General features: G+C 40.5%; 3 protein-coding genes across 4 annotated transcripts; 1 reads left to right on the top strand and 2 right to left on the bottom strand.

Annotated features, from left to right (window-relative positions):
• Window positions 1-515: 515 nt before the first annotated feature.
• LOC121801579 (iron-sulfur cluster co-chaperone protein HscB homolog) lies at window positions 516-3362 on the bottom strand. The gene is made up of 6 exons (XM_042201098.1): window positions 2869-3362; window positions 2469-2565; window positions 2286-2375; window positions 1868-1933; window positions 1247-1315; window positions 516-822 (listed from the first exon to the last, which is right to left on the bottom strand). Exons 1-6 carry the CDS (start codon window positions 3246-3248, stop codon window positions 685-687), a joined length of 840 nt encoding a protein of 279 aa, XP_042057032.1. The 5' UTR covers window positions 3249-3362; the 3' UTR covers window positions 516-684.
• A 230-nt stretch (window positions 3363-3592) lies between these two features.
• On the top strand, window positions 3593-4055 carry LOC121800515. Its single transcript, XM_042200084.1, has 2 exons — window positions 3593-3699; window positions 3766-4055. The coding sequence occupies exons 1-2, from the start codon at window positions 3594-3596 to the stop codon at window positions 3993-3995; spliced, it is 336 nt and encodes a 111-aa protein (XP_042056018.1). The 5' UTR covers window position 3593; the 3' UTR covers window positions 3996-4055.
• Window positions 4056-8671: 4616 nt separating this feature from the next.
• Window positions 8672-13165, bottom strand: LOC121799113. Of its 2 annotated transcripts, XM_042198455.1 has the most exons (12): window positions 12778-13165; window positions 12306-12357; window positions 11976-12193; window positions 11764-11864; window positions 11299-11407; window positions 11138-11177; window positions 10693-10782; window positions 10510-10609; window positions 10288-10427; window positions 10093-10195; window positions 9175-10010; window positions 8672-9107 (listed from the first exon to the last, which is right to left on the bottom strand). In XM_042198455.1, the coding sequence occupies exons 3-12, from the start codon at window positions 12112-12114 to the stop codon at window positions 8903-8905; spliced, it is 1863 nt and encodes a 620-aa protein (XP_042054389.1). In that variant the 5' UTR covers window positions 12115-12193; window positions 12306-12357; window positions 12778-13165; the 3' UTR covers window positions 8672-8902. The 2 variants fall into 2 exon arrangements, with proteins under 2 accessions (XP_042054389.1, XP_042054388.1); XM_042198454.1 differs by lacking the exon at window positions 12306-12357.
• Window positions 13166-20099: the final 6934 nt, after the last annotated feature.

The raw sequence follows: 20099 nt of genomic DNA, 5'->3' as shown, positions 1-20099 counted from the left end.
TTCCTCAATGTCCGTGGATTTATCCTTGTTAATTGGATGATGTGTAGCTAAACACTATGTAGGATTTTGGTAATGATTACAATGGGTTGATGAATTAATATCATGTTTTGATGTTTGCCAACCGTGTTGTCTTATTTTGTTGGTTCAATTATGCAATTTCGTTTACTTTAATCGTTTCTTATTTATTTACTTTAGTTACTCGCTTTCATCGTCTGAATAGGAATCGAAATTAAATCGCGGAACTAGAACCGGCAATTAGTCTTTGGGAATCAATAATTTTAACTTGCCACCGTCTACTTAGCCTCGTACATTTTCCAGAGATATCATGGCCTAAAAGTAGTTCTAAGTCACCTTTCTAACGAGAGAGAGAAGATAATACAATGAAAATAGCTCCTCAAAATAGAAGGGCATTTTCGATGAAATTTTTTTATCAGTGTAAAAATCCTCCTAATAATATTACATATTAGAATATTTAAAGATGTGTGATGTTATTTTTGAAGTATGAAGACCACAAATGTGCAAGTGCCATACGTTAATTCTATATATTAGAAAGGAATACACAAATAGATAAAAGAATCAAAATGAGAGCAAATTTGTATACAGAATTGAACATGCACTTGGATACAAGGAAGGGTGCACCACAAGTTGCCGTAAATAACATCATAGGGAGCATAGTGCCATTAATTAAAGTTTCTTCACAATTTCTTCATTGGCACGTTTGTAGTAAGTCATTCTGCGAATTGAAGCCAGACCATCTTCAAAGTTTTTCCTCAAATATGCATCTTCAAATGCCTTGGACCAATCTCTCAATTTTTCTTGCAACTGCAAATGTGGGTATATGTTCAAATTTCAAATAACTAATGATGAGGCAGGCTCATTTTGAACATTGCGTGCAGCCATAGTGTTTCACTTACGATATGAATTGATTTTAAATTTCAGCATTGGGGTTTGAATAGTTTGAACCCCAGTGGTGGTGGGTATATGTTCATAACAGGAGAGGATGTCTTTTTCAATGCATGAATTCGTAGTAGTATGCTTACTTTAGTATTTCCTACCTATCTCTACAGTTAGAACTTAATGAGGCTCATAAATAAAATCTTAATCTTAATAGGATAAAGCAACTGTTATAATATTACTATTAATAATGATCCAAAAAATGATATGTACAGTAGATTTCAAATGGTGTTCAGGGGTTGTATAGCTGAGATTTCCGTGGTTGACATGTAATCGGTCGAGATGTACATACCTGAGCCTGTATTTGATTTAATGTCTGAGCATCTTCTGCTTCATCAACAGCCTCCCTTAATTCCATGATCTGCACTTCAACAAGTTAAAGCAAAATTATATCAAAATTCCCAACGGTATTCATAGAAAGTGAGTTTTGAGTATGACTCCGTAAACCATGCTTGAGCTCAAACACAAAAAATAATGACAAAGGTACAGCTCATAAGACTAAATTGTCAAACATCAATCTCTTTGAGGTTTTTCCTCCATCCCAACATCCCCATGAAGCCATTTGTTTTGATCATCGGAAAGATGAGTTATACAAGTCAAGGTCACATCACAATGCCGAGGTGAAAATGTAGTTGATCAAGCCTTATGCACTTCAATGAATAATAATAAAACTAAAGAGTCAGTATTTTAGCATTTTGAATATTTTCCAAATTCAATCTTTATTACCTCGAATACAAACTGATTTTTGGTTAAATGGCTCTTCCAAGCACCTCCAGAATATGACCAACCACAGAAAAAATTTGTGCAAATGCACCCACAAACATACACATCTCAAGTGCTCCATTCCATGAGAAATGGAAGATGATACATACTAAGCAAAAGAAAAAAAAAGTCTCAATGTTCTTCACTTTACCTCTGCAAGTAGCTCTGGATCAGTGATCCTTTCTTCTTCGTCAATTGGCACACCTTCCAACTTCATCTACGCGTATTATTTGAAAAATTAGGAGAAAGGATGGTAACAAAACTACCTTTGTTAATATTATCATTTGAACATATCTAAACTATATCTTTCCAGAACCAAATAGGAATCAGATATACGTGCAGAAACATAACAAGACTTTCCAAAAATTTCCTTTATAGTTCCAACTTCCAAAACCCACATATATAAAGTACTACTATAAACTAATCTTTTCATTTGCAACTTTGGTTATATCGTTTAAATTGCTATCTATTGAGAATATAATAGTATCAGTTCATGTGATTCCTGCTCAACACACCTACAACTGAGATGTAAGCATGAGAAGTATATTATATGTTGAAAGAAAACATACAATGTAGATTGCCCTCGACAATGGGTCAGCAAGCGTGCGATAAGCATCTATAACCCGAGCAGACTGCTCAGCCGCATACTCCCTCTCCCTCTAGTTCAAAAGGAGCAAGTTAGATGTCCAATCTTCCATGGTGAATGATATTTAGCCTTTAAACAAATTGAAACAGCACAGGGTGAGACTGACCTGCGTTTTAGAATGAACCAAATCCGGATGAAGTTTCTTTTGCCAATCTTTGTACTTCTTCTCTAATTCTCCATCATCAATACTGTACCTCCTTCGTCTGCAATAGCAACAACAACAAATTATCATTATGTATAGCTGAACAGCTTATATCTTCTCCTCAAATATTATACCATCATCGAGCAATTAAAATAGTACTCCAATCCCAAATGCACTTTTCAATTTTCTCTTCCCAGTGATTGCAAGCTATTATGATAAACCTATAGAACATTATAATGAGGCAAATAATTTACACAATATCAACCAGGTTATTTTATGAATAAACCGCGTTATGATAATCAACAAAATCCTAATAAATTTATAGAGAGACGATCGCGATTTAGAAGGAAAGAGTAATACTGACAGGCAGAAAATTTGGAAATAATCGATGGATTGATTGACCGGTTGGACGCTGCGACAGGCCTGGCAGAAGAGGAACGACGTCGCATCGTCGGCCTTGGTGGCGCAGTTCCAGCAGGAAAGTGTGGGGTCCTCTGAGAGCGAGGAGAAAGGGCTTTTATCATTTACAAAAAAAATTGCATTTTCTCTGGAAAGGATACTGGTTAGGTTTGGCGACGATCTTTGCTGGAGGGTGCTGAGAGAGAGGGAGGAGAGGGGGGAGCTGAAAATCGCAGAATGATGAAGAGTAGCGACGGAAACAGAAGAGGTTAAATCTGTGGAATTGATTGCACGAGAAACGATTGCTGAGATTCGTGTGGAGTGGAGAAGCTTCTTCATCCACATCAATGATTAGTTTAAGAGATATGAGCAGATACAATCAGAATAGCAGAGGGGAATTGCGATTTGGGGAAGAAGACGAGGGCAAATTCCATGAAAGGACGTCATGGCAAATTGTATCCGCCATTTGGACCCTGAAAAAATAAGATTCCAGCCATGGTATAGACGCGAGAAGCTCTCGCGTGATTTAATTAAAACACGCATCAAGCTATCGCGTGTATACATAACACGCATCAGGAAAACGCGTGTTTCGTTAAACACGCGACACGCTCTCGCGTGTTACGTTGGACACAAATTCGAGCCCAGACGGCAGAGACCTCACTTTCCACTCGCGAATTCACTTCCTGGAGAATGCATTGCTCTCACGCTGTTGCGGTGCTGAGAGAACGCAGTGATGACATCTTTAGTCATGTTGATACACGATACCACACAGATGTTTGGATTCACCAGTACGCAGGTATGTTGTTTAGATACTTTTTATTCTTACATTTTTTTCATGTCTTACAATTGCACTTTTATGCAGCTGCGTTTCGTCCACTGAGACACCAAGATTATTGGTATGAACCTAAATGGACACTGGAATGTTCACCAGCACGGCTACTTCCTCGTTCACGTGGGCGGTACAACAGAAGCAGGATACACAACCAAATGGATGAGCGCGAAGAAGATGCGCCAAGAGCTCCTCCTCGATGCCGCCTTTGTGGAGAGACCGGCCATAATAGAAAAAAGTGCACTTCGGGACGTGTTGTGTAGTTATATTATGTTTGAGACTCGTGATTGAGGGTTGAATTTTATTATGTGTTTGAACCAAGTTTAAGACCGAAATGACATTCTTAAGTACATCTCAAATCACACCTGTAATAAACAAACAATACATCTCAAATCAATCAACATATAAAAAGTCAACAGTACATCTCAAATCAATCCACCTGTGATAAATAGTCAATACATCTAATGATAATATTCTACTTAAATGACGAAGGTGTATATTTACTCGGGCCTTTTCCTCTGTTGTCACGGCTAGACCTTCTACATGGGAACATACCCAAAATTGTCTGAGACAAACTTGGTCTGGAGCGTTCCTTATCGGGATGGGATGTATGTGAACTGCTACTATGCCGATCAAGTTGAACACTACTCCTAGGAGGGTCAATATGCTCTCTCCTCGTGGGGCGCTCTATGTAGGCACTACTCCTAGGAGCAACATCAGCATCATCATCATCATCATCATCATCATCATCATCATCGTCATCATCAGCAGCATCATCGTCATCATTTGTCGGAGAGTGCACGATGTGGACATCCGAAAAGAATGAATCCTGTGTAGTAGGATTCCATGGTAGCCCAACTCTATCTAATGGAGTCACCCAACTAGACTGTGGCGCGTCTGACCAAGTAGGAAACCAACTAGAGGGATCTGGTGCTGGTGGATTTTGCATTTCGGGCTCACCAGCAAAATTGTCGATGAGTGCATCCAAATCAATGTTGTCATCTGAATTAAAATTTTCTTCATTTACTGCTTGTGATGACCCTGGCATGTCTTGGGACATTCTGAAATGCCGTGAATAACCATGCCCGCCTGTTCGGATACCTCTCTGACCAATACCGCGAGCTCTTCGGATAAACCCCCGGGACATATCCACATCAGTGCGCTGTGTGGAAGGTAAGACCGTGCGTTCACTCTCACCGCACTCGGTGAGGCAGTTAAGAGCAAGACTGTTAATCTCATGCAACAATCCTACGGCGTCTGTTGGGTCAAAACCGCGCGACATATGAAATACACGTGCCAATGTCTCCGCCTGTAACAAGTAAAACGTGCATATTTAATAACATACATACTTTTAAAATGAAACAACAACTATACACATACAATACTTACTTGGAGTGTAGATGATGATGCAACAGTGTTCATCCCTAATTCTGGAAGCCTACCCGGCTGCGTGATATATGTTATGGTAATTTTAAAATACCACTCCATGTATTGTCGAGTTCTCATCACCTGCACGTGGTCTGCGAGAGGCTCCATGTATTCATTAGTAACGAACTCCGACCTTCTCTCCCAATGTTGGATGTAGGACTTGTTATGCACAGCCCAGTTCGTCTTAGCCTTTCCACGACGATTGGTTTTGAAGTGAGTTTCATTGAAACCCTAATCACACAATTCCGGGATGAAGGGCGTGCCGCCAAATTGTCTAACCACGCGCTCAGGCTCATGTGCTTCGACAATAGCCCAACAAACCATGTACGTCACAGATCTCCAACTGTTGTTCATATCGAGGCAGGAGTCTGGTAATTGACGGTCCACGTAGGGCATCCAAATAAACTACAATAACAAGTTTACATTAAAATTACCCAAATATATATTAAACATTATTCATTTTACCTGGCTATTTTGGAGTAATGACAACTGTTCACGATAATGTCGAACAGAATGTTTAGGGGCTCTGTTTATCATAAAGGAGCCAGTCCACCTACAATAACAAAAGTTGTCAATTAAATATGTTGTCATTAAATACACAAAAGAGATGAAACAACAAACTTACATTAATGCACATGGAGTGTTGTTTGTATGTATACGTGCCGCTACAAAATCCGGTCTCAAAGTGGGCATTCTCTCCCACGCCCAAAGCTGTAGGAGCACTGTCGGACCTCTAATGTCTGTCCGTTTGCCCATAGACGCCTCACAGAGATTATGGTATAATGTACCAAGCGCAGCACTCGCCCAACTAATCATAGAGGCAGCCTCTACGTCTCGAAGTTGGGTCAACCACATGAGAGGTATATTACACCCTGAGCCGTCGGGTAAGATCAACCCCCCCAATAGCACAAGCACAATCATACGTGCCCGTTGAATGTAGGCTTCGTCTTCGAGACCATCTCCTAACGGTTCAATCGTCATCCTATGTATTAGCGCGGATGCCAAGATACCGTTTTCCTTCATCTCGCTTTGAAAGGGATAGAAGCCCAAGAGCTCTTCACATAAACCCCTCCACCCAGTTTCACAAAACCCATTTCCTGTGAAGGGTACTCCATCTACACGTAAAGCCCATAATACTTGAACGTCTTGTAATGTAATGGTAGTTTCCCCTACGGGAAGATGGAATGTATGTGTCTCTGGCCTCCAACGCTCAACCAAAGCTGTGATCAACGCATGATCTACATCCAGAGCCTTACCACAGAAAAGAACTCCACCTAAACCAAATCTACAAACATAATCAATCACGCGTCTGTGATGATTATCGATTTCCTAGAAATGTCCCTCAAAGCGCCGAATATTGAACGGGGTTGTTTCCTGGCCTGCCCACGCCTTGCGTGATATATGACTGTGCTGATAATGCAAAACAGAAGGATCTTCTGGTCCATATCGCGACATCCTAATATAATCAAAATTTAACATGTTTAATTATAAACCAAATTTTATAAAAAAAAATTCACTTAATAAATTCAACCAAATTAATAGCAAATGCAACAAAATAACACCAAATTCAACAAAATATCAACCAAATTGAATAATTCAACATCAAATACAACCAAATTCAAGATAAAATCAACCAAATTGAATAATTCAACACCAAATTCAACTAAATTCAACAAATTAACATCAAATTCAACTAATTAACACCATATTCAATAATTCAACATCAAATTCAACCATATTCAATAATTCAACAAAATATCAATCACATTCACCAAAATACCACCAAATTCAACAAAACATCAACCAAATTGAATAATTCAACATCAAATACAACCAAATTCAAGATAAAATCAATCAAATTGAATAATTCAACACCAAATTCAACAAAATACTTTCTACCACATGAACCCTAACTATTATACCCACCTAAATTATACCAATAAAAACGCAAATAAGGGTTGAAAGTTACCTAACAACACTTCAAATTCAAGATTAGGCTTCGAATTTCGCTGGTTGGGCAGAATTTTCGCCGGTTTTCGTCTCCTCTTCGCGTAATCCGTATGTTCTGCCGTCTGGAGTGAATATGTGAAGCAAGGGAGACACGCGAGAGCGTGTCGCGTGTTTACTTTAAACACGCGAGAGGAAGACGCGTCTCTCTTTTAATACACGCGAGAGCGTGTCGCGTGTTTTACTTTAAACACGCATTAAGGTGATGCGTCTATACTTTTAAACCACGCGAGAGCTTCAAGCGTGTTTAATTAAAACACGCGAGAGCCTCTCGCGTCTATACCATGGCTGGAATCTTGTGTTTTCAGGGCCAAATGGCGGATACATTTTGCCTTATCGTCTCTTCTTGGAATTTTGCCAAGAAGACGAAGTGGGGATGGAGACTTGAGTTTAATACAGGTTTTAATGAGCCCATTACCTCATTTATATACTCCCTCCGTCCAAGACTAGTAATCTGACTTATTTTATCTTCGTCACAATTTTAATCTGACTCATTTTATCTTGTCACAATTTTAAAAAATATAATGAAAAGTGAAATAAAAAAATTAATAGAATATACTCTAACCATTCAAGTGAGATAGATATTTTCTTTGGGCGATCGAAATTTATGCAACTTTATTTTATTTGTGAAGTAGAGTGATTAAAGTAAGAAAGAAGGAATAAAGTATAGAGAAATGTGTTTTCATTTTTAGAAATGAGTCATCTTGGTTGAGACAAACTAAAAAGTAAAGTATTTCATCTTCTATAGGGTTTAGGATGGAGGGAGTATTAGTTTTATAATAAAATGTGTATATGATAAATTAGTAGAAATGAAGTATTACCAAAAGTAGTACTTCCTCCGTCCTACAATAATATGCACTTTTGATTGGATACAGATTTTAATGCACAATTGGTAAAGTAAGATAGAAGTAGAAAGAAAAAGTTAATCCATCCTGCCCAGAAGTTTGTCACATTTTCCAATTTTCGTCCGTCCCACAAAATTTATCACATTTCACTTTTTTACCTTTTTTTGGACTGGACCCATATTCCATTAATTCATTCTCACTCACATTTTATCATAAAACTAATATATAAAAATATGACCCACATTCTACTAACTTTTCAACTCACTTTCTATTACATTTTCTAAAATCCGTGTCCGGTCAAAGTGTAACAAAATTTATGGGACGAATGGAATATTAAAGTATTGTTAGTGGAAAATGAGTATCACCTTATTAGAGAGAAAAAAAGTTTTCAAATTTAAAAAGTGCATATTCTTGTGGGACAGACTAAAAAGGAAAGAGTGCATATTTTCATGAGACCGAGAGAGTAAAAAGTAAGAACATCAATTAATTGTGGACGGACTAAAAAAGGAAATTGGTGTCAATTAATCATGGAACGAGAGGAAGTATTTAGGAGTATTAGTGTATTGGTAAGCAAAAATAAAAACGAGAATACATCCATTATATGTGAGAGAACATAAAAAATACTCCTACTACAGTAACAAATAACAATACATAGAAAATAGAAAGAAAAAAGTGCTCTTTATTATCTTCTGCCTGCGTGCTGAGGTTAGGATTTTAAAACTAAACTAGACATAAAATTACACAATCTTGAATGAAACAGCCAAAGCTTCTTCCCTAGCCTCACTATTCTTGTGAAAATGCTGCAGCTGCAGAAAAAATCGATAGCCAACAATGTACATAAACCTATAAGAGCTCGAGTTTTCGTAACTCCTGCAGTAGTTCACTAGCTATCAAGAACCGAAACTTAAGCAACAAAACCTCAATTTCTTATTCTCCCCCCCTTTCATTCTGTTTCCTTCTTCAGTCACCATATTATCTCCTTTTGTGCTCTCGGAATCTATTGACACGTTTCTCTGATTGTGAGACAGCCTCGTGCCATCTTCATCCGGTGCAATCTTGCTCTGGTTTGTTTCCCTCGTGCTGGAGTTGGACCGCCTGAGATAACCGATTTTCATGTCAAAAATCACCTCTCCTTATATATTGAACTATAGAAAAAAGATACCTTGAATTAAGGTTGTCAGAGCTGCTTCTGGCATTTTGGACAGCTACTTGTGCTGATCTTAGTTTTGATGATTTGACGCAAGCTTGATTCCTTTTCCTTATTTCGTCAGCTTCCCACGAAATAGATTCTGTCGCAGCATCATTCTCCGAGCTCAGCACATCTCCGTTGTTGAGGACATGAACAGGGCTACTGTTGTATTCCCGGAATATGGAAATGGCCTTTTCCAGTGTTCCTAAAGCTCTTTGAACCTCGGGGCTGATGCTAACCTTCGTTTGTACATTACATGTAAAATGTTCCGTTATTTCATGGCCTTGTTCCACCTCAGTCGTGCTGACTTCCATTGTGTCTGTCCTAACCTCTACCGTGATCTCCTCGGCTACTTTATCATGGAGTTCCAATCCTCTCTCCTCAAACTTCTTGATTTCATTGAGAACTTTGTTGTCATTTGCAATTGCATCCATGGCTTTGGGATCCTCGGTCTTGGTAACTTCCAAGTCTGTCCTAGCCACTACTGTGATCTCCTCAGCTAAACTAGCGTGCAGTTCCGAGCTTTTTCCCTTGAACTCCTCGATTTCATTTACAACTTCGTTGTCTCTTGCATCTGCACCCGTGGCGTTGGGATCCGTGTTGCGTTCTTCAAAAGTGTTGTCTTCCTTAGTGGAGTTGTTATCTTGGAATGATTCACTGTTTTGTTGTTCAAGATTGGTGTGTGTGCTCTCCAAGACCCGCGAAGCAAGAGACGCGTCGTCTTTATAGAGAGCCTCACGTACACGAGCATAGAGTGGATCTTTTAAAGCCTCCTGAACTTCTATGTTGCCTTTCGCAGAAGCAACTTGCTGCAGTTGACTAGGAAAAATTAGGCAGCAAGCAAAGGATAGGATACAATTCCATTAACCTGTGAAGAAGTTTCAAAATAACCTTTTTATAGAGCTTGAAACCGCTGCCTACGAGCTGCCTGGCGACAAAATTGATGAATGCAGGAGGGACAAAGTCGAGTTTGATATCAAGATTCGCTATCGTTCTGCACGGTTTTGAAAGCACAGTAACTAGGAGCTACAGGACTTGAACCTTCCATCATTAGGCAAAAGAAGAAAGAGACATCATAATGCTTACCTAAAGAAGCTTCTATCAGCAGTGATTTTTTTTAGAGCAAAACCTCCGTAGAGATCCATTCTCACGACACCCTCTGCATCGGGCATCCCATCTCTGGTGAAACCGTGGGTGCTTCTCTCGATGGTCTCCGAGTCAGAGATCTGAGAAGCATTTCATCATATTTTATTCGACAGAGAAGCATGTTTCGTTCAGTGGGAGCAAGAGAAAAATATTGTAAATTACCGAGTTAAGAATCACCACGACAAGGCCGTCTTTGAAGTACTCAAATGTAAAATAATGTACTATAACTTCTCTGCCTGACATTGGCCATGAAAGCTTCATCCTTTCTTCCAAATATTTACATACATGTCAATATCTGAAATGCGGCGTAATGAGCTCGAGATTTGAGTTTTGTGTAGCGCGTACCTCACTATTGCTGTCTGTTCGCCATCTATAACTCTCTGGACACGATGAGATACAGCAACTTTGAAAGTAGGAACTGTGATTTGAGGCCACCTGGTAGAGTAAGAGATTTATGTCAATTAATAAGCAGAGGCAAAGGAAGTAGGCCCTTTTCTTTCCCACCTTGCTAACTACGGATCAGGTTCCGCGCAATGAGAAAACGCTCTAGTGACGATCATTTTTTTCTCTTTTCTAAAGCATTCTGGACCGGATATCATGAAGTTAACTTAGCTGCCCACCATGAGTATTTAAATCGAGTATCAAAGTATCGCGCACAACATTACAAACCCTATTACTATCTAATGTACGTCATTGCACACTTTCATGTGGAACCGATGTGAGAATCGTATCACAAGAAATGAAGAATGCTTCATGAAAATGAAGTAACACAGTCAACTTTTTCTCTTACCATTTCTTGTAAAGGTCAGCGTCTGACGAAATGCATAGACCTATTAGATACAAAGAAAGCTGTTCAGAGAAAGTATGAACAAAGTATATAATCTCCACGACTAGTTTCAGTTTGCAGTGAAAATCACAAATTATTAGAAGGGAGCTTATGAGCAAGCTTACAAACATCAACTGGCCCATCCACATAGCCCTCAGCAAGTAGTGTATGAAAGGGGGTTCCCTCTGGTCCTTCTCGATACATAACTCGTAATTCCTCAGTGTCTTGTTTTACCTGGAAATTTGGCATTACAGCCAGTAAGTACATCCCATGATTGAACAAATGACTTGATGATAAGCTCAAAACACAGAGGGTACACATACATATGCACAAAGTCCCTCCGAACCATCATGCTAACAGAGAACGAGCACATAAATTATAGACAAGACTATCAAAGATGTTTCCCCAGTTGTGCGTAATAGCAAGTATTCCATATCAAACTCATGATGTTTGTTGGGAGTCAAAACTCAAAAGCAAGAAATTGTGTCAAAAGCACATTACACGACGATGATTTATTCTTAAAATGTAAATTGTATGTCGTGGGAAGATGCAAATGAAGGAGAAAACTGATGCCAATAATGCATTCATACTTTCCATTTGTTGTTCGAATCGTTTGTGGAAGCACTCCTTAGCTCACAGAGGAACTTAAACACTTCGTTGCTTCTTCTTTCAATCGCACAGTCAGTGTATTCTGCAAAGCACAAACTGCAAATGTAACAGCGTATCTAAAGGATAAATCCTCACTTAAAAGTTAAAACATAGTTGCAATGGGGAAATTCAGTTAGAATCAAGACAAACAAACCTCCTGCTTGAGAATCTATTGTCTGTAAAATTTGATTCTTCACAAGGATATGAACCATTTCTTCATTCATAAGTTCAGGTGATGTCAGTGTCTTGTCCAACCGGCTTCTGTAATCCGAGATACGGCCTTCCCCATCCATATTTTCGCATATCCCACAAGAAAGCAAGGAATCACCAACTAAGTTTTAGCAACTAATGAAATAATATTCTTGGTTTTTCCTGGTAAGAAAGAGCACAAAAATTACAAAGAATCGAATCAAATCTCCTTAACCATAAGAATAAGTAGAAATCATATAATCAGTTTGAAATAGTAAAGCTTGCTTTTTCATGCCTTGAATAGTCAGATTGAAACCAAATTTGACCACTGCAAATTCAATGACAGCCTGCCATCTTAAGCACATTAGATCAGAAATTTGAATTTCTTTAAAAGACAGAACAAGAGGGCCCTAAATAATCAAATACACAGTCATTAATGAAAAGCCTGTTGTAACTTTTCAATAACTACCTACCACAAAAATAGCAAAATCACTTCGGCATGAGACAGATAAAAACAAACAGCTAAAAAAAGTGTCCCATTTTCTCTTTCTTGAGAATAAGAGGGTAGTAAGTAGCAAGTAAACAACAACCATCCCACAAATGATCACACAAAATTTCTCGCTTTCCCCACACAAGAAATCAAAAATCAAAAAAGAAATCTTCACATGTTTTTCCATCTACAGAAGAAAAGTCTAGCTCTAGACATAAAAATCGAATCTTTATCGAGAAACATCATAAAAAATCAAGAGATGATCAAGAAAAACTACCAGAAGCAGAATTGGAGAAGGCCCAGTTGGAAACTTTTGAGAAATTGAATGCAGCAAGAGTTGCAGATCTCAAACAGAAAAAAAAGGGAAACTGGGAGAGAAGGAGACAGCTTTAGCTGATTTGGAGGGAGGCTGCTCTAACATCAACACCGCGATTTCTTGAACTTAACGAATTGAAAGACACAGAGCAGAATAAAACGATGATATTGTTCAGCTACAGTCAGAGAATCTGCTCATAAACTTATTAAACTAATTTAAAATGGAACGAATTAGAAGTTATTTTTATGTATAGGAGAGGTGTCGGCTTCTTTTTTAATTTTGGGCAGATGGGATTTCTCATAATCAGTGCTGAGGAAAAGGGATTTTTAAACTTAAAGAAGGTTTCTTCATTCCAAGGATAAATCTTGACTGGTGAATTATGATTATTATTGTGTTTAATATTTATCGGTGTTATTATATGATAATCTCTTCTCTTTTTATGTTTTTATGTTTTACAAGTTTTTATTGAACCACACAATTTAAATGTCCTAATTCTTATGCGGAAAAGGTTACAGCACGGTGATATGAGAACTAGAATGGGTTGACAATAGGGCTGGCAAATCGTGCGGATTGGGTCGTTATCGGGTCAACCTAATAATGACCCAACCTAATAAGGTCTAACCTGAACCCGACCTGTTAAGGAAACTGTAAATCCGAACACAAACCCGACCTGCTACCTTCAAATCCGAACACGACCCGCACCCGACACGAACCCGTTATCGACACGATATAATATGGGTTGACACGACACGATAACAACCCGAACCTGATATTACACGATTAAAACCTAATATTACACGATTAAACCTTAATTTTAACCTAATTTACACAATTAAAATTCGTTTTATACTATTTAAACCTAATTTATAAGAAATTAAAAAATTAAAGTAATATATATTTTTTTAAATAATAATAAAAATAATAATATTATTTTTAATGGGTTACCCGTATCCGACCCGCATCCGACCCGAATCCAACCCGAAATTATCGGGTTCTTAATGGGTCAACCCGATAAGGACACGGATCCAATAAGACTTGACCCCAACCCAATAATTTCGTGCGGATTCGTGTCGGATTATCATGTCGTGTCGAAAATTGCCAGCCCTAGTTGACAATACTTAAGAGCATCAATGACGCAGCGGGCCGGACTGTGCATGGGTCCCGGCCCGCGTCACCGCGCATTGGAGCATGGAGAATTGCGGCATGGGCCGCGCCCATGTTCCATCCCGTCACAGCGTTAGTCGTGCCTGGACCGTGACCCAGCGAGTCCTAGCCCGGCGTTGGATGTGTTTCGGGCCGGACCGCAAGCCCCAATTTTATTTTATTTTAATCGATTTTTTTCCTATTTATACTCCATTTCTTCACATTCTTCCAACAATTTCTCCATTTCAATCCTTTTATTTCAATATTTGTGGCTACTATGGAGTGGTTTAAAACCAACGAACGACAGATGAACGAGTTCGTCAATGCCAACAACTGGTACGTGCCGGCATCGCCCAACCCAAATGCAACGCCTAGTCTGGGGGTGGCTTCCAACATGAAATACCATCGCCAGTTAGCACTGATGAGTACGACATCAGTGATATGAAACCCGCTAAAGGGAGGGGCAAGGGCAAGGCTACGGCTGAGGATGATGAGGGGCCGAAGAAGTATAGTCCGCAGGAGACATTGTGGCTGGCCATGAACTTCGTCGACGTCTCCGAGGATCCTATCATCGGCAACCAGCAGAGCTGCAAAGTGTTTTGGGAGCGGATTGCTCAGAAGTACAACGCTGGTCGACCTAGAGGGTCGTTCGAGCGTAGCTACGTGAAGCTACGCAAGCATTGGAGTCGGGTCTAGAAGGAGATGAACAAGTGGAATGGAAAGTGGACTAACGTAGTCCGGATGTGGCCGAGCGTTCACAACGAGATGGACCTTGTGGAGAAGGCCAGGGAGGAGTTTTTCTCTGACGGGAAGAAGTAGTTCAAGTACTTCGACGTTTGGAAGATTGTCGAGAAGAGCCCGAAGTACACCGGTGGGGCAAAACCGGCGGCAAGTGGGGCGCCACAGAGAACCAAAGTTTCCGCCGCCGGAAACTACTCTTCGAGCGAAGGAGGTCTGGCAATCGACCTCAACGTAACAAACGACGACGTCTTCCTCTCATCCCCTAGTACTGAAAGTCGTCCGATGGGAACAAAAGCGGCAAAGAGGAAAGCGAAGGGAAAGGCAACTACTACGAGTTACCCCACTATGCCGCCGCCGCTACCCAATCCTTCTCTGGATAAGATATCCGACTCTATGTCAGATATGAGTATTACCTTGCGGATGGGCACCTGACGCAGTTGACATTGAGGGATACCTCGACAATATCGGAGTTCGAGCTTGAGTAGCACTATTAGATAATCGCCTTACCTTCGCGCATAAATGAAGAAGAAGTAGTTTTTCATTTTTGTTTTTCATTTGTATGACTTGTATTTTTATTTTCTAGGACTTGTCCTTTTTTTCTAGGAGTACTCTCTATCTTAATTTCTGTACAAGATCAACAACGAGAAATGGAGAACAACTACGAAGGTACTCCAGTGAAGACCGGGACTCAGACTCCCCCGACTCCAGGGGGAGTGTCTCAGACTCCCCCGGCTCCCATGGTAGGTGGTTGGCCTCCGATGACCGGGTACTACAACATGTACCCGTGGCAGCAGATGATGCCACCGATGGCCGCCGGGGGAAGTGTGCCGGCTTGGCAGGGGGTACTGCCGATGCAACCCCCTATGCAGATGATGCCGGGGTGGGCACCCGGGATGCAGCCACCGACGCAGCAGATGATGCAACCGCCGCAGGGGACGCTCGGTTTGGAAAACGTCTATCGGCCGTCTTTTGATTTTTCCATCGGTTCTTCACACACATCGACCCCAACGGATGCACAGTACACGCAGTATGAGACCTTCTCCTTAGAGGAATTGGGTTTTGATATTAACGAGGTTCCGAAAACTCCCATTCAAAGCCGGGGAGTAGGGCGGGGTCGGAGCGCCCCTAAGAAGAAGGGCAAGGCCAAGAAGGTCGGCGAGTCATCGCAGCCGGATGAGGATAGCCGGGTCCTGAGGAAGTGGAAGGACGCGGAGAACGTTGCGCTGGCCAAGGCGTGGGTGAGTGTATGCGATGATCCTCTCGTTTCGAACAACCAGAGGATCGTTAACTTGTTGGCCAAGATAGCCGCAGCCTACAGGGCATTTTGCCCTGAAGGGAGACCGCGCACCGGGGAGGAGTGCAGGAAGTGCTGGGACCGCATCAGGTCTGGCGTCTCTCGATTTTCGGGTTTGTACGCCAACGCCCTCCGCATGCAGACCAGTGGCCAAACAGAGGAAGACTGCAGGAGGATTGCGGAGAGAGCCTACCCCGATCCGCAGGGGAAGTACTTTGAGTTCACCTACTGGAACTGCTACCTTGTGCTCAACGAGTCGAAGAAATTCCGGGCATGTGTCGACGTTGGCTGACCGAAGAAGCAGAAACTGAACTATACCGGTGAGTATAGTGGCAGCAGCGGTGGTTCCCACGACCTCCCCGAGACGGCCTAGGAGGTCCCGACCCCTCGTTCGTTCAGTCGCCGACCTCGCCCGGTTGGCCAAAGGCGCGCACAACGGGATGCGAGGGAGGGCACCCCGAGGTCCCAGGAGGTCTAGTCGGCATCCCCCTCGGCAGGTCCACCGAGGAGCTCAAATTTTTCACGCGTCAACAAACGCGCGCTCATATGGTGAAGACGTTAGCCGACTTCCGGACGGCGGTGGACCCCGAGGAGAAGGCTTATCTTCGCGTATTGCTCTGGAGCATGCGTGAAGAATTGGAGGGGTTTCAGAGGGATACCGACGGAAGTAGTCGCGGCGTTGGTGGCGACGGAGGCGGCGGCGGCGACGACGGAGGCGAGGACGGCGGCGAAGAGTAATTTTTTATGTAATTTTTTTATTGTACTTTTTAATTTTTGTACTTTTTTTTTAAAATTAATGTACTTTTTTTAAAATTATTGTATTTTTTAAAATTTTAATTGTATTATTCAATTTTCCCGTATTTGTCTCGTAAATTAAATTTCGTATGTTGCTACGATTGTAAATTAAATTATATAATTGTTATTAGTGATGTGGATAGGCTATGGGAAGGCTATGTGAGGGCTATTGGATGTCCAGTTGCATGTCCAGATGATGTGGCAGGAGGATTTTAGTGCTGATGATGTGGCAGTGGAAAGGCTATGTGAGGGCTATTGGATGTCCTCCACCATTGGAGATGCTCTAAAGATCACGGAGAACACTATCACATGCTTTCTATCTCTACTGAGCTTCTTTTACTATTTAGAGAAACAAAATATTTTTAATTTTGAAATGTAAAAACTTGTAAAATAACGAAAAAATAAGTAATTGCAGAAAATTCACAGATATAAAACAGAAGAGAATTCCATGGATGTGCTATCACAGTTATGATTTATACAAGTTCCAACTACAACACCCTAGCACAGTTCATACTTCACTAGAACGAGTCACATAAATATTGCATATGCGGCACAAAGTAGATCACATACACTAGGGGCGTCATTCTTTGATTTGTAACTCCCAAAAGCACCTAAGACTCATATTGTTCCGCTCTCAGTTAATTGTACCGTTTTAAGGGGAATTAATTGTAGCGTCAACTAAACTTATCTAACAAACAAACCTCCTCTCACGATTATGTTGCAAATCAATAATCATCATAGACTGTATCTCTCAAGCATGAAGTATTATCCAACATTTAGAATAGTATAAACCAGTCATTACTAACACATCCCTAGAATTCTATGAATTTAGCTACTCATAATGAAATAATCTAAACCCATAGTTTGTAGGGAAAACATAGAAAATATAAGTACTAAGATAATAAAATCCAAAGGTTGAATCTCGTAGCCTTAATGTCCTATTGAATCCTCGCTTCAAACTCCTTAAATGATGATGAAAAGTGGAGGAACTCTCAAATATTATGCTCTAGAAATTATGCACCAAAAGGTCCCTTTGATGAAGCTTGAGGGGGCATTTATAGCCTCCAAGTCGGGTGAAATAATATGGAAAATCTTCAGCATAGTATGGTAAATCTTGAAGAGAAAATATGACAATTTTCGTGCTCTGTGTTTTCCCAGCTGGCCGCTGCACTTTGTTCAGCGGTCGCTGGCCATCATTTAGTAGCTTTTGTATCTCAATCTGCGGTCGCTGCGCTTCGTGCAACGGTCAGTGGCCATCATTCTATAGCTTCTGTATCTCAATTAGTGGTCACTGCGCACACTCCAGCGATCGCTAACGTGTTCTTCTTTTAAGCTTTTTTCTGAAGCGAGCCGCTACAGGGGCAACAGTCGGTGGCGACCAGCGGTAGCTGGCTAAGCTACAGCGGACCGCTGGCTGGGTTGAAAACTCCAAATTTGCAACTTCGACTTTTTGTTATATTTTTTAGGCTCTAATTTGCACATTTCTCACAAAATACGTAAAAATACCAAAATAGATCAAATATACAAATAGTGGACATGTAATGCAACTTTGAAATTCAAACCAAATAATGGTCTTAAAACAATATAAAATCCGAGCATCAATTACGATATAATGAAATATGATTTTTTTTCAAGTGTCTTTAAGCTTATGATACTGACCTAGGATAGTCGTCGCGCTCGGTCACCACCATGGCCACAGTGGTGGATCATGGTCGTTGCACCACCGTAGCCTCGGCCATCTGTACCACCTTGGTTGTGGCATGAAAAATTTGATATTCATTATTTTTGTTCGTTAATCAATTTATCTTATTTTTGAAAATCTTATGGTGTGGCAGCACATCATGATAAATTACAATGGTTATTATGATCAATTGATGCATATAAAAGGGAAGACAATTATTGTCATCGTGGATAGCGATGGATGGAGGTGGGATCAGCCGACCCCACCGCTGTCCCTGGAGAACCGCCGGAAGACTTCTACCTACCGCGCCCGACCCTACTACGTCCGGAACTCCTCCCCATGATTCACCCTCAAGCAGATCAGCTTTCCCGGCAACCTCCATTGTTATTTCCTTTCCTCTACTTCTTTTTTAAATAGCTTTCTCAATTTCTACCGTAGTTTAATTAAAGAGAAACTTATAGTTTTTTTCTTTTGTTAATAAGGATCAATAATGGTTCCCAATATACACCCATGATGACTCAAACCCTCGAGATATTAGTTGGAGAGGAAATGTAAAAAAACGGTACACAAAATTAAGTAGTAGTGTATTGGTCATTGAAAGTCTGTTTTATCTGATATCTCTCTTGTCGTTCTTTTGCTGTGGTTAGGATTACTCAAGTTGAATTGTCAAACTGATCCAGCTGGCCAGATGGATGCCTACTACCTGCAAGATGCCGGTGAGTGGATCCAATGGAGATTCAGACTGATCAACCTGACTTAGATCCGATTTGAGTGAGAGCTCAAAAGCACTTTCAAAACCTTAACCCACAATACTATTAAGTAGTCTAGGGAAGTAAAGATCGATCCCACAGAGATGATGTGTTTAACATTGGTTGCGGACAAGAATGGAATGACTGCTGCCACGCTTCACTACGGTGGGTGGTTAAGTTGAGATTCTTGACTTGAAGACTAAACTTGACTAAACTGACCCACTTGTAAAAAGGAACAAAATCTACTTGATTAACTCATCATGTGATTTCCTGAAATGGACATACATAATAAAGCGGGCGACTGTCAGTCTCCTACAGAACGTACGATAAAGTAAAACTTCTCTAACGACTTCATCTTCTTCACAGAATCAACACGAAATACAGAGCATAATCAGATATGAATATTTACGAATAACAACTTATCATAACCACTGTAAATTTAAATGTGCACCTAAGGTCTAAACGACACTCACGTAAATAAGAAACTAACCCATGATCATGCAGAAATACTAAAGCATCTATCTGATCTAACCATCCTAAAACATTCCATCCATAATTTTCTTCGCAATTAGGCAAAACATAAATCAAAGACTCAGATGCACCAAATCAAACCGCGACAAAACATTTGAGCTAAGATATGCATCGTAATAGGAAATCAAACACAGATCAGAGAATTCATGCATAATAACATAGCATTGCAACGGAAATTGAGATCATAACACTAAGATTACTGAATTTGAGAGTCAAGAGTTTGCAACAAAACGTAAACTAAAAGTAGATAAAAGAAACTGGAATTGTTTCATCGCTCCTTCTCGAAGCGGAATTACAGAACCAAAGCAAGTTAAGTAATAAAAACTGGCACCAAACACTACTAAACTAA

Source organism: Salvia splendens, chromosome 4, assembly GCF_004379255.2.
Source record: "Salvia splendens isolate huo1 chromosome 4, SspV2, whole genome shotgun sequence".
Classification (NCBI taxonomy): domain Eukaryota; kingdom Viridiplantae; phylum Streptophyta; class Magnoliopsida; order Lamiales; family Lamiaceae; genus Salvia; species Salvia splendens.
The sequence above is the reverse complement of the archived record's forward strand: the minus strand, read 5'-3'. Positions and strand labels throughout refer to the sequence as shown.

Bases quoted from the DNA above. Each gene is read 5' to 3' on its own strand.
- LOC121801579 (XM_042201098.1), bottom strand. From the start codon at position 3,248: ATGTGGATGAAGAAGCTTCTCCACTCCACACGAATCTCAGCAATCGTT. The intron at 1,934-2,285 runs GTATGTTTTCTT...TAATACGCGTAG, and splicing joins TGTCGAGGGCAATCTACATT to ATGAAGTTGGAAGGTGTGCC. The intron at 823-1,246 runs GTATGTACATCT...CCACATTTGCAG, and splicing joins TAAATCAAATACAGGCTCAG to TTGCAAGAAAAATTGAGAGA.
- LOC121800515 (XM_042200084.1), top strand. From the start codon at position 3,594: ATGCATTGCTCTCACGCTGTTGCGGTGCTGAGAGAACGCAGTGATGAC. The intron at 3,700-3,765 runs GTATGTTGTTTA...ACTTTTATGCAG, and splicing joins TTGGATTCACCAGTACGCAG to CTGCGTTTCGTCCACTGAGA.
- LOC121799113 (XM_042198455.1), bottom strand. From the start codon at position 12,114: ATGGATGGGGAAGGCCGTATCTCGGATTACAGAAGCCGGTTGGACAAG. The intron at 10,428-10,509 runs GTAATTTACAAT...AATGCTTCTCAG, and splicing joins TCGTGGTGATTCTTAACTCG to ATCTCTGACTCGGAGACCAT. The intron at 9,108-9,174 runs GTATCTTTTTTC...CGGTTATCTCAG, and splicing joins TCTGACAACCTTAATTCAAG to GCGGTCCAACTCCAGCACGA.